General features: G+C 36.3%; 1 protein-coding gene and 1 long non-coding RNA gene across 3 annotated transcripts in view; one reads left to right on the forward strand and one right to left on the reverse strand.

The window, feature by feature from the left end:
• Nucleotides 1–386: 386 nt before the first annotated feature.
• The window catches only part of LOC125659948 (uncharacterized), a 38,956-nt gene continuing 21,163 nt past the window's right edge, over nucleotides 387–18,179 (reverse strand). Inside the window, exons 4-6 of one of the 2 annotated variants that reach the window (XM_056148856.1) lie at nucleotides 15,612–15,733; nucleotides 14,168–14,299; nucleotides 13,609–14,036 (exon numbers count right to left, since the gene is read on the reverse strand). In XM_056148856.1, coding sequence (XP_056004831.1) covers nucleotides 13,609–14,036; nucleotides 14,168–14,299; nucleotides 15,612–15,733 — 682 coding nt within the window. Of the gene's footprint in view, nucleotides 3,088–9,096; nucleotides 9,184–13,608; nucleotides 14,037–14,167; nucleotides 14,300–15,611; nucleotides 15,734–18,179 lie in introns of those variants that run through there. The other variant, XM_056148854.1, reaches the window with a different exon arrangement.
• On the forward strand, nucleotides 10,509–13,526 carry LOC130050098 (uncharacterized). The gene is made up of 2 exons (XR_008798494.1): nucleotides 10,509–12,090; nucleotides 12,580–13,526. It is a non-coding gene; the product is annotated as an uncharacterized LOC130050098 (long non-coding RNA).

Here is an 18,179-nt window from a genome sequence, read left to right on the forward strand (position 1 = left end):
AGGTACGAATCCTGGTCTGGCCCGTTGCATTTTCTCTCTTCCTGTTACATTTGGTGCCGTTGACCACCCCTGGACGTGCAGGTGAAAGTCCTGTCAGGGGTAAAAACGAATCTGGGTTGTGTCTCCGAGTGCTAATCCATTTAATTAAGGAGGGAGGAATATGACGGTCAGCCGGATTTGATCACCGGTGGACAAATAGTGTAGTTCAGTTGGTGGAGCACCTGACTAGAGAATTAAATGGGCCCGGTTTCCAATCCCGGTCTGGTCCGTTGCATTTTCTCCCTTCCTGTTACACACCAAACTACAACTTGTTTCTTTTCATAACAAAATTTATTTTAGCATAGTCTGAATCATTGGTGGTATTATGAAAGATAAGAGTACATGTATATGGTATGAGAAAAAAATACCACAACTTTATTGACTTTTATATGATATTCACAGACACATAGGTACGTCAAGGCATGTCATGAAAATCTAAACTGGAATCAAATCCACATCTAGTGACGATGATACGAGTGAAAAATTTGTTAACTATGTCGTGTAAACATCGATAAAATATGGAGTATTAAAATATATGTCATGGAATATACCATTTTTTAAATCGAGACAGGCTACTGACGAACAAGTTAATGGTGCAGGGATTTCAACAGTCTCGTTTAAAGTCAGCATTTTGCAAAGTCTATGGTCGTCATAACGATATAGTATGCCAATACACCCTATCATTGGGTCAAACGCTGTCCAACTTGTTTCATACCGATTGTTAGGTCGTTCTTGCCTCACTGATTTTGACTACGGATAACTCTGTTTACCTGATCAAAATATAGAGCTCAAGGCAGGTGTGACCGGTCGACATGCAGGAGATGCTTACTCATCTTAGGCAGCTGTTCCCACCTCTGGTATGTCCAGTGGTCCGTTTTTGCCCAACTCTCTATTTTGTGTTCCTTATAGAAGTTATCAGATTGATCACTATTCGTGATCTTCACCTTTCATAATAACAAGATTATCAGTACTTGTAAAAATTATTGTTTGATGTTGAAAAATCAAATGTTGCTTAAATCTACTTTCAACGGTCGTTTTTCTTACTACTTTGTTGAATCTCAGCTATCTGACAGAAAGCTCTAAATTATTCAATAATGATATATTATGTAATTATTATGATTTCCCATCTATAACATTGTCGGAACCCATGGGTTTTCTCTCCTTTACATGTACACTGTAACGGAGAGAACACTCTCGGTTCCAACGATGCAACAATTTGACGAAATTTCGGAAAGACCCCCTCCCCCCAAAACGATAATTAGCTTGCTATAAGTGTTTCGTCGAAGTTAAAATGATTGTAATTAGTGTAACGTCAGTAGCGTTCAACTGCACAGATCCCAACAACTTCATTTTGTTTTAAAACATACTCTTATCACTCTGAATTACAGGCGAGTTAACTAGAAGTGTGTTTATAATCATGTCCTTTCCAACTATGCATCATAAGACTTCAAAACAACTTTCAGTTGTCTGTTGATTTTTATTAAAGAATTTCTATATTCTAGGTGTGAATATTGAATGCACGTCCATAATATGTATCTTCACGAAAAAGCAATTAAAGTGAATTTCTATACCATGAAGATTGATGACGTCATCTACTACAGTTATACACGTGACTCATGTATTAATAATAGGTCCCTGTATACTCTAATCTTGTCGGAATCTAGCATCCATTCCTTCATATAAAGTCCACTCAGTGGTTGTAAGAACCGTGACAGGCTGTACCGTGCTTGGTGCATAGTTTCTGGATCTTTGGATGCAAAGAGGTTGTATGCCTCAACTTCTTTCTCAAATGGGCTCCCAAGGAACATGATGTTGATGTATGGATTTCCGTAAAAGAAATGCGGTAGGTACCCTTCTTCAATACTAAGCTCAAGATATTTCACAAAATACCCCAACGCCTCCTTTACACCAGAAAGAGTATTTTCTTTGCTGGGTATTGTCAAAAATAAGATACAGTAAAAGCAGATGTTTTTGAGATGGTAGGAATTTACAACACTCCCTAGCTGATTGGTCGAATTCGGTTGAAACTCAAGCAATGCTCCTTTCAGTAATCTACATGCCGTCATCACATACCTCTGACTTTGGTTTCTGCGAGCTACATCAAGGATGTGTTTTTCATATCCACAGGTTGAATTTCGCCAGAAAAATTCTCTTTCGCTTTCTGGGATATCTGATTTCCCTTTATTGACATATTTCATGACCCCATACCTTTCACATGGCATCTGTTCATCTGAAGAGATTGTAGACTCTACTTTGTGGCATTGATGAAAATCATGCACTGTGTACGGATCTGGTACCGTGTCTGATGATAAGCACAGTCCAGGTACCAAATCAGCTTCAACAGATATTCTTGAAACATTTTCACCACTGGCACTCTGTAACACAACTGCATATTGACCTAGTCTCTTTAATTCAATGTTATCTTTTATACGAATTTTCAAAGTAGGAGGACGTACACTTCGAACAACTCTACATCTGTCTGATGAAAGCGCCGTCAAGCTTCGAAATTGTTGATTAAGTTTAACTTCTGACTGATCAAAAAGAGAAGTGAATACTTTCCTATGAAAGTTGCTGGTGTTAATATATCTGTCGCCATTGCAGTCTTTAAGTAAATCGTGTTTCATCATCCATGATGGAAGATTGTAATGGCTAACAACTCTTTGTTTGAAAAGACCAGGAAGAGGATTTCCGTAACAGTTAAAGGCCTTTGTTTCCACCATCCGTACGCCCTCAATGCGAAATGGTAAAATGAAATCAAACTCTAGTGGATCACAAACCTTTAACCCCTCCCTAGAACTACCTTGTTTTATTAATGATTCTTCCAAAACAAGTCCTGGGAATTGGATGGCAGCTGCAGTCTTCATTTCACGTGCTATGATTTTTACTACTTTGTCCATAATTTGGCGACTTTCCTGCCAATCAGATTCACTTATGTGTAGATTGTTTTCTTGGAAATATTTGCTGATATCTGCGTCTCCTAAGCCGACTTCAAACACTGGCTCCCTCCATTCGTTGTATTTTGAACCAACTTCATTCCTTGGCGTAAACCTGAAGAATTAAGCCACAACAGAATGTTTAGTTTTTTTTTTCAGATTTTGTATTCTAATCGGATAAAACGCGAATTATTATCAGAGTAATGGTCATCATTATGGATATATAATCAAAGATTTGCGTGAAGGGGGATTGAAATCGGGACCTTGAAATGAACGTTCTTGGCGTCTAATCACACATTTGGGGTAGAGTAAAACATGGTAACAGCGAACACACTTATAATGAATTTACGTTTACAGCCAAATGATTTGTATTCACAGTAGTTTTAAAAGACTATAAACTTATTCGATTTAACGAAATATGTTTCTAACGAATTAAATTAGTTCCTCCCCAGCGCTTCGCTATAAGCATGTTTTACTGTAAAAATTTCTCCACGGATATTCTCCTTCGGCGGCGAACCGAAACAGACAGGTCGCAGTGGCTCAGTGTTTAAAGCATTCGCTTCAGGGTAGAATATTGCGGGCTCGAATCTTTGCCGTTGAAATCTAAGACGCAAAAATGTTGGTGTTGCTTTTTCACTAATCGCCCCGCATTAAGAAGTGAGAGGTGTGGGTCTTTCAGATAATACCTGAAACGGATGTCCAGATTTGCGGCTGACTTTGGTACGTTAAAGACACTCAAGTGCTTCTGCACTTACATTGATATCACTTCTCTACCGACTTTCAACATTCAACATCAAATTGAGTCACCTGAGTTAAAAGTATCACTAGCCCCAAGAGCTGTGAAATCTAAAATAATTTTCCTACATTGCATATCTAAGCTAAATTTAAATATTCATCAGCAGTATAAAAATAAGATGTGTTCTTCATACACAAATGCCACCAAAAGTACTAATACGGATGCATTTTGTTCTTTACATAATTAATATATTTGTTACATTAACACTTATAGTCTATACGATTGTTTTGACCCCGCCCAAGGATCAGATCTTTGAGGTTACGAAATTCACAATTTTGTCGTATCCCCTTTTCCTTCTCCTAAATCTGCATTTAGAATTTATACAGTATCAGCAAAATTAAAGACGAAGTCTTTCGTAATCACATTGATAATTTTGGTCCTGCCCTGAAACCAAAGAACATGCCCCTTGGATAGTGAAATTTACAATTTGGTAAAGGGTTCCTTCTTATTACCTATTTAGTTTCAGTTTAGTATTAATAGCATGAAAGCTATATATGCAGTACCGGTAATCTTTAGATATTACCGTAGGCATCATACGATTGATTGATGTTTTCCGCCACACTCAAAACATTTCAGTTATCTGGTGTCGCCCAGATTTTATTGGTGGGAGAGAGAACCCAGATACAATGTACCTGGGAAAAGACCACCGACCTTCCGAAAGTAAACTGGGAAACGTTCTAACTTACCGGTGCGTGCGGGATTCGAAGCCGCACCGACAGAGGTGAGAGGCCGTGTGATTTTGAGCGCGATGCTCTAACCACTCGACACCGTGCGGAGGTTAAAACATGTTTTATATCAAGTTATACAAGTTATCACTTTATTCAAATTATGCAATTTAACTCAATCGGATTAAAAAGTAGTCAAGCTAAGTCCTACTTAATGATGTAGTCTCATAGTCGGAGAGTGAACGTCCCATTTCGACATATTCAGGATCACGTGACTTTGCACGCGGAATTTTGAGAGTTACAACAATTACATGGTGACGTAAAACGTGGACGGCCTGCAGGCTGTTAGCGGGACACATTCAGCGATTAAAGACAGCCAGACGGAAACAGGATATCGAGAACCACTTTGAGCGATGGAGGGGAGGTAAATTGTAAACGAAATCCTCATCTCCCATTGTGTTTCTAATAATATTTTTATCGCACTCTTGCGCAAATCCACCATAAACGTCATTCCTTCAAAAATATGCATTAGAAAATCATTGTTTTCTCCTTACACTGAGTAGACCAGTCAGTACTCTTTTATCGCAATTTATCTTTGAATTAGAACGCTTTACCCGATATATTATTGCGTTGTGTGACGACACAATTGAATGAGACGATCGAGCAGTTTGAATGTAATACAACAAGAGTTTTCATTGACCGATTACAGCCCGCCCACTTTCTCGAGTTGATTCAGGTGACCGATGATCGGATAAGATAGACGGACTAGAAAATTACTAGCTGGAGAACTGTAGCTCTCTGAAAAAATATTGTGACGGAACAGAGCTACAGATCCAACTCTTATAAAAACCTTCGATTTACGGGGCACCAAAAGCTGCGTAAGTTTGAGGCCTGATATCGCGTTATCGGTGTATTCTTGTGTTGCTGTCTCATAAATTCAATATTTAAAAAATCTTAACATATTTTCCTACTATATTTGTGTCCAAACATACCTTCAAATATTCATTAAAGCCACACACAACCCGAAAACTTGCAGCTTCAAATGATTTCGTTTGTTGACGTAGCCATGTTAGGTAGCCGGTCAATTCGAACTCTGTTGCTATTGGTATCTATTCATAAAATTGATTGTAAGTTATGTATTCGCTCTTCATTAATTATCAACACGAATAATTAATAGAAATTAAAAGATATAGTTTTTGTAAAGGTAAAATAAGCCCTTGATTAACGAAAATGCTACATACGCCCATTATGGTCCTTAACACTCGTGTGGCAGAGATGGAGACCGGCCCAGACTAATGAAAGCCGCATTGCCGTGAGTTTAGCTATTTCAATAATTGTCATTTAATGGAACTGGGATGATATATTATTTAAAATATTTAGCTAAAATATTTGTGGGGTATTAGTTCACAACTAGACGCCATTGTGCCAGAGTATGGAAATGAACCGGGATTCGAATTGACCGGCTACCTAACATGGCTACGTCAACGAACGAAATCATCAAAATCTGTGAGTTCTGGGGTCGTATGGGGCTTTAATAGATATTTGAAGGTATGTTTGGACACAGGTATAATAGGAAAATATGTTAAAAAAAATTTGATATCAAATTTATGAGACAACAACACAAGAATACAACTTTTTCTCTTTCTTCCTTTGAAGTTTGTTTCCATCTGGCCGTCATGTTTTCAAATGCCGACTACTCCCGTATAAGAGAATTTGGGCGGACTTATACATATGAACCAATGAGAGTTTCTGTTGCATTTCGCAATTGTATTAAAAAGAGTGTCGTCACACAACGCAATACTATATCGATCAAAGCGTTCTAATTCAAAGGTGAATTGCGATAATACCCGTATATACAGACCCTGAAACGTGCTACTACACCAGTTGCACGGTACGGTTCGGTACGCTTTATGAACGGTACGGTTCGTTTTCTGAACGGTACGGTTCGTTTCTTGAACGGTACGGTTCGTTTCTTGCACGGTACGGTACGCTTCTTGAACGATACGGTTCACTTCTTGCACGGTACGGTTTGCTAAAAATAACTGCACGCTTTGTGAACGGTTTGCACGTTTTATTAATGAGGTGGGCGTGGCCTGAACGCTTTGACTTGTATAAATTGTACGTTTCGATAGTTTGTTTTCACTCGATCGGTCTTATTCGACTCTTTGATTATCGGCTGCAGGATTTGTGGTTGTGTTAGAATGTGCACATGGGGAAATGAGACGTTATTTTTTATTGCTTCGATGGAATAATTCCATATTGATAACGTACATAAAAGTTATGAATAAAAGTTTTTAGAATTTGCTTAAGTCTAAGTCTTAATGGTTGTTATTACGTTTCAATTTGTTTTTCATTTCTCATCAGACATTTATTAATTTACGATTTTATAAAAAGTTGTTACATGAACTGCTCCCCGACATGGGCGTGCGTAAGTGTAAAAACAAAGCGTATTAAGTTTCCGGATATAAATTACAGTGCCTAAATTGGAAAAGTTTTTAAGAAGAAGTGAATTTTGTTTTGAATACACTAAAGTCGCAAATGACACAATGATTATTTTCTGCACTTCACATTTATTGTGATTTATCATCGGCATTATGAAAGATCCAGGATATCTGCACGTGAAGTTTGTACGTCCATTTTTGTCAGCATTCAGCCATTCATAATTAATAATGTAAGATATCTGTTGCATTTGTCTTTGAATCAAATAAAATGATGATAATACATATATATTCCTATCCTTTATCACGATTTTCATTTCCCTGACTTTATTTTTGATCACTGAAAATTGAATTTAAAAAAATTAACAGAAAAGTAAGGCAAGTGTATAGTTTGCAATAAAAATGTTTCATATACCTTTTCTATATATTGTTGAAATACTTGAAAATGCTGAAATGAATAATTTTTTGCGGCCGATTTGATGCTTTGCATCAATTTAACTTGTTTACATTCTTTTACACATGTATGTATCTATTTATTTCTCTGTCGATGTAATTAAAAATTGTTTATTAGTGTATATAATAAATCCGCCAATCTTCATCTATGTATATGGGTCGTTATCAATGTAGAAGAGAAAAAGATATGTCAAAATTATTGCTAATAAAGTAATGAAAATATTACAGTGTAGAACGTGACAATTTTTCTAATCGGTCTAGAAATTTCTCATATGATTCAGACACTGTACGTAGGAAAGTACATATTGAATACATTAACGCTACAAATATCAATTTCATCTTCTTACGGCAAGCCCTGTGCCATACGTGTAGTAGCATTATCAGGGACGTCGACGTCCCTGATTATATGAAGAAATGAAATAGGCTACTTGTAAGTACTATTACAGTATTGTAGTTAACTTCAGCCTTGAATTTAAAAGAATTGATTGAAACAGAAATTCCGTTAAAACAACGAAATGCCCCTTGGTTCACTCTTTAAAAGTCTGCAAGTGAAATATACATCCACAGTACACAGGACTGGCTGCAGAAGCATGCATGTAAAATCCGTGCAGTGATCTGACGTCTATTTCTGTTAACAGTTCACAGTATAAAACGAATTTTTATGCATAATTCAGTCAAAACTTGGGTACTTGTTGATAACATACATACACATATATGCACTGAAACAATGTGACATTTACGGAAAGTAATTTAAAAAAAAAAAGAATATCAAAGATGTTTTAAGCATCTCTGTGATTTTCACAGTTGATAACCCAGCTTCGTGATGTTTGAGGATAATGCTTCGAATAGCCAGCGATAGTCTACGACCTCCTTTCCCATCGGGCGCCATTGTGAAAATAACATATTGTGGCTGAAAAAGTGGTTCACGTGACATAAAATGCACGCTTTCTGCACGGTACGGTACGCTTTCGGGCTTTTGGGGGCGGGGTTTGCATAATATTATCCTGCACGCTTTCTGAACGGTACGGTTCGTTTCTTGAACGGTACGGTTCGTTTCTTGCACGGTACGGTACGCTTCTTGAAGGTACGGTTCGTTTTTTGCACGGTACGGTACGTTTCTTGAACGGTACGGTTCGTTTCTTGCACGGAACGGTTCGGTTCGTTTTTAAGGTGTAGTAGCACGTTTCAGGGTCTGTAATTCGTTGAAATTGTCAAATCGAATCATTTTACATAGTTTATCATACTGACAAAATTTTGGCCTGTTTTTTAACATCGAACAAAATACTGTCTAACTGTTTAATACGCACATATACCTTTAAAGATGTTATTTAAACGTTTGTAAAATAAAACACTATACAATAAGTCTGGCCCACCCTGGAGTCAGAACCTCTACCCTAGGAATGATAAAATTAACAATTTCGGTAGAGGCCTTCATACTCTACATCACTATGCATTTAGTTTTTCCAACTGATGTATGGTTGCAGAGAAGGTTTTGACAGTTTTTGTTTTACCTCCAAGGTCTCAGAGGTGCAGTAGTTCTGAAATTAACCATTTATGTCCCCCTTGTGTTCCCAAAGACGTTTCATACCAAATTTGAAAAAAAAAAATCGAAAAGAAGTTAAAAATGTTAAATTGTTAATACACAAGTTAAACCACAAGACTGGTTTAAAAGCTGGCTGGATATTGTTTGGCAGGAGTATTGTGCTCAAAATCTGAAAATAAATTAAATGCAGCAATTCAAAATAACTGAGTTATGATCACTAATTATTTACCTCTGTGTCGTTGCATCAGACCGTGCTCTGAACTCCGAAACGTTGCACGTCAGACTACTACAAGGTGCGTGAGTACGTCTTTCTGAACTAGAATTGTTTCAAGTCTTTCAGACAAAAATATTTCTAACAATGAAATATTAGAATTTATGATTAATCAACAAAATATTTTAATCTATATTTTATAAATTGCATTCAACATTTGTGTCTGCAGATCGACAGGTTTAACCATAACCCCGAAAAATAAACCAAACGTTAACCTTTTCTTTACTCTTCAGTCTGTTGACCACTCTTCCTTGTCTTCACCTTATCATGTTACAAGTTTATATGCCAGTTGACAAGTAGGGAGGTCTTATCAGAACCTTAAATTTAGCTCTAAAGAAAGAACACAAACCGTATCCCTAATCTTTGTCAGACTGCATACTGGATAACCAGTTAGTTCGAAATTTATTCTAATTTTTCGGTGTAAATATAACCCAAACTCTACATATATCAAGATCATGTAAATACTGCACAGAAAAAATCTACGCACTCCGTATCGCTCTAATTCTAGCCTGGTTCCCGAGGCCTTCCGATGTGCAAGCACGAAGGCCAGGCACTCACTGTCGAATGGATTCTTCCACTGATCAAAATCCAATATGGCGGACTCAATGGTAAGTAATGGGAATGTACGTAAATGAGCGTATCATGGCTTAATTAGCTGTGTCACTTTCGATTTTATGTCATTAATTGCCAGAGACAGACCTTAGGAAATATATAATACTTGGTTTTCCATGTGACACGCTTGTTTGATATAGTCTTATCCCTTTGTTTTCAAGCAAGTAGGTGATTCGTCAACTCGCATATTTTTCACGTGTGTTAAATTAAATCTAACCGTGCCACTTCGTTTTTTCTACTATTGTTGGGTTGCATAGGGTTGCTGGTGAAGATATAGACTGAGTTTTATAGATGACACGCACCAGTTTTCTTATTTCGAACGGGCAATTTCAGATCGAATTTCCTCCACTCATTTTGACTGGTTATCCTTGTAAAGCAGTATAAATATGATTGCAACTGCTAGCTGTTTATGAGTCTCCCTTGCATATTGTAAATAATTGATATTAAGCAAGGCATAACATTTTATCCTAGAAAGATAGAAGTTACACCTACATGCACAAATTGTGTAAACACATACAATGTGAAAATGGACAAGAAAGTTTTAATTTGGCCTTATGATTGATTGACTGTATATTGTTTAACGTCCCTCTCGAGAATATTTCACTCATATGGACCCAAGAACTTCCATCCAATGATTTTCAGGACCTATTATGTTGCAATCTTATGCTAGTTCAGTTTTTAATATGTAATATGTAATGAAGAATACAAAATCAATTGTGGACGAATTTATACAAAACAATACTTAAGATACTGAATAATTTTGTGTTGGACTGTACCATGTTAGGAGGGTAGACTCACAAGAGGAATAATTTTGTGTTGGACTGTATCATGTTAGGAGGGTAGACTCGCAAGAGGAATGCGTTGGACTGTACCATGTTAGGAGGGTAGACTCACAAGAGGAATGTGTTGGACTGTATCATGTTAGGAAGGTAGACTTGCAAGAGGAATAACTTTGTGTTGGACTGTATCATGTTAGGAGAGTAGACTCACAAGAGGAATAACTTTGTGTTGGACTTTATCACATTTGGAGGGTAGATCCTCCTTTTGATCATAATCTTGAGTCAACTGTTATACATATAGAATATATAGTACCTAGTGCTGTCTGTTTGGTTAATATTGCTTTTTTTCCCCGTCAAATTCCTGATATCTGATTAGATGGTAGGCCTATACCATAAACATGAAACACTGCTAAAGGTTCTCTTGGAATGTCAGATAAAATTTGAGCACACTTCTGTTTTGGGGATTTTTAATTAAAGTGTATAAGGTTATATATTCATGTACTTCTCACAAATTTTGGTCCACTGGTGGTAAATTACATTGTCTTTGACAGAGTCTTTGGACTGATCTTTAATTCTATGTTACCTTGGACAGAGTCTGTGGACTGTTCTTTAACTTTCTGTTACCTTGGACAGAGTCTGTGGACTGTTCTTTAACTCTGTGTTATACCTTTGACAGATCTTTAATTCTGTGTTACCTTTGACAGATCTTTAATTCCGTGTTACCTTTGACAGATCTTTAATTCCGTGTTACCTTTGACAGAATTTGTGGACTGCTCTTTAATTCTGTGTTACCTTTGACAGAATTTGTGGACTGCTCTTTAATTCTGTGTTACCTTGGACAGAATTTGTGGACTGCTCTTAATTCTGTGTTACCTTTGACAGAATTTGTGGACTGCTCTTTAACTCTGTGGTACCTTGGACAGAATTTGTGGACTGCTCTTTAACTCTGTGTTACCTTGCCTAATGTAATTATTCTGCTAAGTAGAATTGGATTCTCTACAAAAGTAATTTTGTACACTCCTGACCTTATTGTACAAGTTTTCAATGTATTCTTTGTAATATCTTGTTCTATTGTGTTTTTATTTACACCTGTGTTGTGAATTATTTCTGTGTGTCTGCCGTCAGTGTTAGGTTACCTAGTAACTGTTACTGAGCTTGATAGATCATTATAAATATGTCGGTGTAATAGAAAGATTTGTTAGTACACGACATTGCATGGAAATAGAAATGTTAGATACCGCTCTGTAGAAAATAAAAACAGATGTAATCGTGCTAATATCAATTTAATTGTTAAAAAGAATTGTGTCAAACATTTTAAAAACCATGATTTACAACAATTGATGACAAAAATATTACAAATAGCTGTGTTATAAAGCAGTAAGAAGTGCATGTACTGAAAAGTTTGATATGAAAGAGAAGTAGGTACTTTGATTTTTTTAATTGATATAACTATTGATAACTGGAGCTGTGTTGACAGTCCCTAACATTTACAGGCAGAAGTTCTATCAATTCCTATAGTGGTTTAGTCTGGCATTAGTCCTGCAGCCACGTGGTCCGGCTAGTAAGTTACATTCTAAATGTCAGACAGGATTGTAAACTGTTTCCGGTAGCTAGGCTTCAAGATTAGTTGTGTGGGATTTTTATTTTCGTTTTATTTTGTACTGAAATTTGAAATATTCTCTTTCATTATTATCATTGGACACCATTTTCAAAAAGGAGAACGATTTTTATTGTTGTTTTGTATATCAAATTTTAAGTCACTTTATAAAATTTTAAATTCACATATGTCTTATTGATTAATCTTTTAACCAGATTTTACTAACAGTTGGAAAGTACCCTCACGGTTATCGACAATAGTTTGTTAATTCACTCCGTTGATAAATAATATCACATGACCATTTTGTACGTTTCTGAGTGTGCGTGTGGTGATTTTTTTTTTTTTTTTTTTTTTTTACCTCATCAAAGTAAATATTTTCAAAATGATGATGTTGATTCTGGAAGAAGTGATTAATGTTCAAATAAAAAGCAGTATTTATGATATTCATTGCAGGCTGAAGATTTGCACAAGGAACTAGTGTCAACCCGGAAGAACGTGGAGTATCGGTTTAAGGCGTTTACTGGGGATCTTAGTGTCGGTCACCGAAGGATCCCAAAAATCTAGTCTTATTAACTGTGTAAACGCGTAGCTAAGACGGGTGAATTTGGAGTGGACTTGAACGTATTTGCATTAGCTATAGACTTAATTGTTTTTGATTTACACGACCAATGTACGGTGAAAAGGTGCTAATGGTTATCGATGCTGAAGTCAAATTTACATTCCATTTACAATCCATACTTTAGATGTGTCACATGTAATTTTTATTCAGTACTTGAACCATTTGATTATTGTTTGCTTTTCCTATTTATTTCATTTAGTAAACTATTTAGAATGTTGATAAGTAACATCGTTTTTCTATCACTGAATGTTACTATATTTACACTGGTGTGTGGTTCCTACACAGTGTATCTTCTTGCCATAGACTTTAAGGAGGTTGAGTGGTGATTATGAATCAAAAGTGTATTCTATATTAGTGAAATTATGAGTGGAAATGATTAAAATAACCATAAGTCAGATTCCTGAAATCAAGACATCGTATTTCAATGTACTTAAAACCATACAACATGCAAGCCTATATACAATGTACATGTATATATACAATGTATAACATCAAAAAATCAAAAGCACAAGAAAAACATAATTCATGTACATGGATAGTATCAATGACTATTTTTTCAAAATTATTTTTAAACTGGCATTTGTGCGCATGCATTAAAAGGCGATTACGAGAGAGAGAGAAAAAATGACGTTGGACTCTCTAACACACCATTACAGTGTTGCACCCAACCGTCGTAGATATACATGTATCGTATATATTTCTTACATTGTCACATTGTGTCTGCATCCGTCCATTATATGTATCGTTATGAATGTTAAATAAAGATGTTAAAACACACTCAGCACGTCTTTATATAGGTGTAACAAAAGTGCAGAATTACTTGATGGACGCCAGTGAAGACTGAGGCTTCAGAGAAATAAGATTTACTTTGGAGTAAGATTAGAAAAGTAAGAAGATGAATTCAGGATTTGCAGGACGTCCAAGAAAACGATGAAACAAAATAGTAAAGTCACTATAATCCCTCCAAACCACCCTAAGTATTTTGACGTCACACGGTCATCTTCGGCAGATATTTTTGTCCGTTTATAAGACGAAAGAGATTTTTTCTCCATCCTCAACTTGTTTATCAGATGATCAGTTTTGCTTGACAACGATGCGTTTCTGTGGTTGCATATGCAACAACTAGGTACATGCACGGATGTCGATGATGTAGATGCTGATTGGAGCTGGCTGTAGCTCGTTACTAAACTGCTTTGCGATGTTTCTTTGAGGCCGTAACTTGTTGCAATGTTGCTTTGCGGTGCATTTGTGAATGTGCTGGAAATTGTTTCAACATTTGTAGAGGAAATCACTAGTAAAATAAAATAAAAAATCAATCTGCATATCTTGCATACAAAACCACGTCGCTCACAACGAGAAGAGCGTAATTAATGTACATGTATTCGTTAATCGCGATCAAAAACATTGATTATTCAAACTTACTGTCATAAGAAAGGTCGATTTGACAGACTATTGGTAGTTTGACACTGCAATTTTCGTCAAAGAATTTAAAGGATCTTTCATCTTTGTGCAAAACTTTCACACAATTTTTGTTGACGTCATCAGTTGGACTTCCTATATCACGAAAAAATAGATTTAAGTCCCCGAAAAATGAGCATTTTCAAAGCATTTTTGTCTAAAATTTAATATGATTATCGCTGTTGAAGCACTACTGAAACAAATGTTATACATGTAACTTTGTATGAGGAACAGTGTATGTAAAACATGGACATAATTTGATTTCCAAGAAATACTCATACGTTTATGGAATAGCGCTCTTTAATAAGAATCTATATTTGAAAAAATCAAATAGATCTGTTACGTGTACTGATGTAATGTTTAGTTCGAGTGAACAATTCAACAACAGACTGATTCATCGCAGTGATATTTATTTTGAGAAACTGATTTATAGCTGAGCGCTGAGAAGTATATATTTGACAAAACTCTTAAATTTTTCATCATAGTATATAATTTATTTTGAAAGACCTCAAATTCCAGTAACTGATTTATAGCTGATCGCTGAGAAGTATATATTTGACAAAGCTCTTCAATTTTTCATCACAGTATATAATTTATTTTGAAAGACCTTAAATTCCAGTAGCTGAGCGCTGAGAAATATATATTTGACAAAGCATCACAGTATATAATTTATTTTGAAAGACCTCAAATTCCAGTAACTGATTTATAGCTGATCGCTGAGAAATATATATTTGACAAAGCATCACAGTATATAATTTATTTTGAAAGACCTCAAATTCCAGTAACTGATTTATAGCTGAGCGCTGAGAAGTATATATTTGACAAAGCTTTTCAATTTTTCATCACAGTATATAATTTATTTTGAAAGACCTCAAATCCCACTAACTGATTTATAGCTGATCGTTGAGAAGTATATATTTGACAAAGCTTTTCAATTTTTCATCACAGTATATAATTTATTTTGAAAGACCTCAAATTCCAGTAACTGATTTATAGCTGAGCTATGGTGGGCGGTTGATAGAATTCTTCCATTCGTTTAGAGATAATATTCAACTCAAGTTAAAACAACTTCAAAGTCGGTGCACGAAATCATCAGTTATAGCGCCAAGTTAACATGAACTAAAACCCACCCACCCCCGTGTTGTAATGTCCATACTGACCACTGTCCCACGTTAATATGAACTAAACCCACCCACCCCCGTGTTGTAATGTCCATACTGACCACTGTCCCACGTTAACATGAACTAAACCCACCCACCCCCGTGTTGTAATGTCCATACTGACCACTGTCCCACGTTAACATGAACTAAATCCACCCACCCCCGTATTGTAATGTCCATACTGACCACTGTCCCACGTTAACATGAACTAAACCCACCCACCCCCGTATTGTAATGTCCATACTGACCACTGTCCCACGGGCTACTTCTGTAGTTGCTGATGACTAAAGCCTCGTCGTCATTGAAACGAAAGTGCTGTTCCTGTGACTGATCATCCAGCCCTATCCATGCATACTCCCCAAGGGGAACTCTAAAAAGGAATAACTCTAAACAGGAATATCCAAAATACACTCAAGTAACATCGAAACGACCCGTCCCTTCTTCAGGACGTCAGGATAAATGAAAAACTGCATGAAATGGCTAAAAACAGTACAAAAAGGGTGTTACTAAGCGCACGATACTGGTGCCACTTTACGTTACACTTATAACGTCATAAATACGCAAGATCGTAAATATCGAGTTAGCGGAACTCTCTTGTAAAGAAGTCCGGAAAAGCGTGTCGATCTTGGGCATTTTTTGTTTATTCAAACATGGCATCAGAAGACGATTTAACCCGTGCTTTCCACAATTAAAAGCATTTATGCAAAAACGCTAGCATTAAATCTACTACAATGGCATTACAAAGTACATGCTTCTTGGTTTAGGCTTGCTATTCAATGTTTTCTAGGAAGCGAATTAGAGCCTGTCCTAGTACAATGACTTGATCGGGACAATAAATTGACCCGCGCCCCGTGGGATTCGTAATTATGCAATGTAGATAAATTACAACAATAGTAAAACTGATGAATGCTCCCCGAAATGCATGAAAGGTGAAGATACTGAACAGTGATCAATCTCACAACTCCTATGAGCAATACAAAATAGATAGTTGGGCAAACACGGACCCCTGGATATACCAGAGGTTGGAATATGTGACTAGGAGGAGTAAGGACCCCCTGTCGATCGGTCACACCCGCCGTGAGCCCTGCATCTTGATCAGGTAAACGGACTTATCCGCAGTCAAAATCAGTGTGCCAAGAACGGCCTAACAATCGGTATGAAATACGTCAGACAGTATTTGACCCAATGATAGATTGTTTTGGCAAACTAGATCGTTATAACAACCATAGAACTTGCGAATTACTGACTTTAAACGAGACTGTTGAAACCCCTGCACCATCAACTTGTTTGTCAGTAGCCTGCCTCGATTTAAAACTGACCATACGCAGAACAAGCTCTTGCGTATGGAATCAGTTGAGAGATATAAACACCATATACAGGTGATAATGGAATATTGCTAAATAAATATAAGAAGTTGACAATGAAGAAGCTGAAATCATCCCGTTTGTCATAGAGTTGAATTGTTAGTTTACCGTTAATATCACTTTCAATAAAATATCTAATATGAAGCAGAAGTGAACGACTCTGTGATGTCTTTTATATCGAGTTCAGTGATATATTGAATCGACATATGGATAAAAATTATCATTACCAACGACTACGAAGATATTGTCAATGAGGAACTCGAGCATATTTTTTAAAAAGTATTTTTTGTTGACGAGCAACTGTCTATGATGTCAAAAAGTCCGGTCTTTAATTTGTCGTGAGAAATGGTCGTGTAAAGTGTTGGAAAAGTCATAGGTTTTGATGTTGATTTGAGAAAAGTTTTGCGATTTCAAAGTTACTAAAAGTTCTTTAGAATGTTTGAGAATCCACATTTGATTAACACCACTTCTGGCATATGTAGTCGCACAGTAAGTTTGAAGTTTCTCCTTCAAAGTTGTTAATATTTTGGTGAGGAGCAAAGATAGGGGCTTAGTAGAACATTTACTGGACCTAGCAATGTATCTTTGCTAGTAAGGATTTTTGTGAAGTTTAGGAATCCAGTATAGGTACGGTAACTCATATTGATCCGACCCATTGACTGGGATATCAAATGTGTCTAAAATTGAAGCATGATTTTGAAGAATTTCATCTTTTGAAAGAACAGTTGGATTATTTAAGTAGGATTACTAAAAGTGGAATTAATGCCAAGTTCATTTAGTTGTAATAATGAGCCTTACAAACAAAGACAATGTTGTTACAAGCTTTGTCAGCTGGAATCAAAACATATTCCTCATGTACCCTATCTAATTCTTTTAACACAGAGGTATAGATGGTACATACTTTTGATTTTGATATTCTTCTTATACTGTTAATCCATTCTGACAATGTATTAAGTTCTTTTTCATATTCAGCACATCATCTGGAATAATATTCGACAGAATTCATAATAGAGATGAAGTTCTGTCGCCAAATGAAAGACCGAGGTTCTCTGTATTTAGGACCTTTCAGAATAAGTGATTTGAAGACCTCGTTTTCAACTATATCAACATCACCAGTAATGACATGTCCAGCTGGACTATAGTTGAGCGAAGATGAAGAACAAGAACACGTAGGTGGATTAAGTATAAGATGGTCTATATCTAGGCACTGCAAATTTTGTTTATGATTATAAAGTTTAGATGCATGCAATAATAGAAGTATATTTGTAGGAAATACTGGTGTAGACTTGAACATAAAATATGTTGGAATACAAGACTGAACTCTTTTATGACGAAGAGTGTTGCTTATGTTGACGGCATCTACCGGGTAATCCTTTGTAAATTTAAGCTTAAAGTAGACCTATACTCGGCCTACGTCACCATCAAATGTAAATGCGGAACCACGCTTCCGTT

Source organism: Ostrea edulis, chromosome 9 (genome assembly GCF_947568905.1).
Source record: "Ostrea edulis chromosome 9, xbOstEdul1.1, whole genome shotgun sequence".
Taxonomy (NCBI): Eukaryota; Metazoa; Mollusca; class Bivalvia; order Ostreida; family Ostreidae; genus Ostrea; species Ostrea edulis.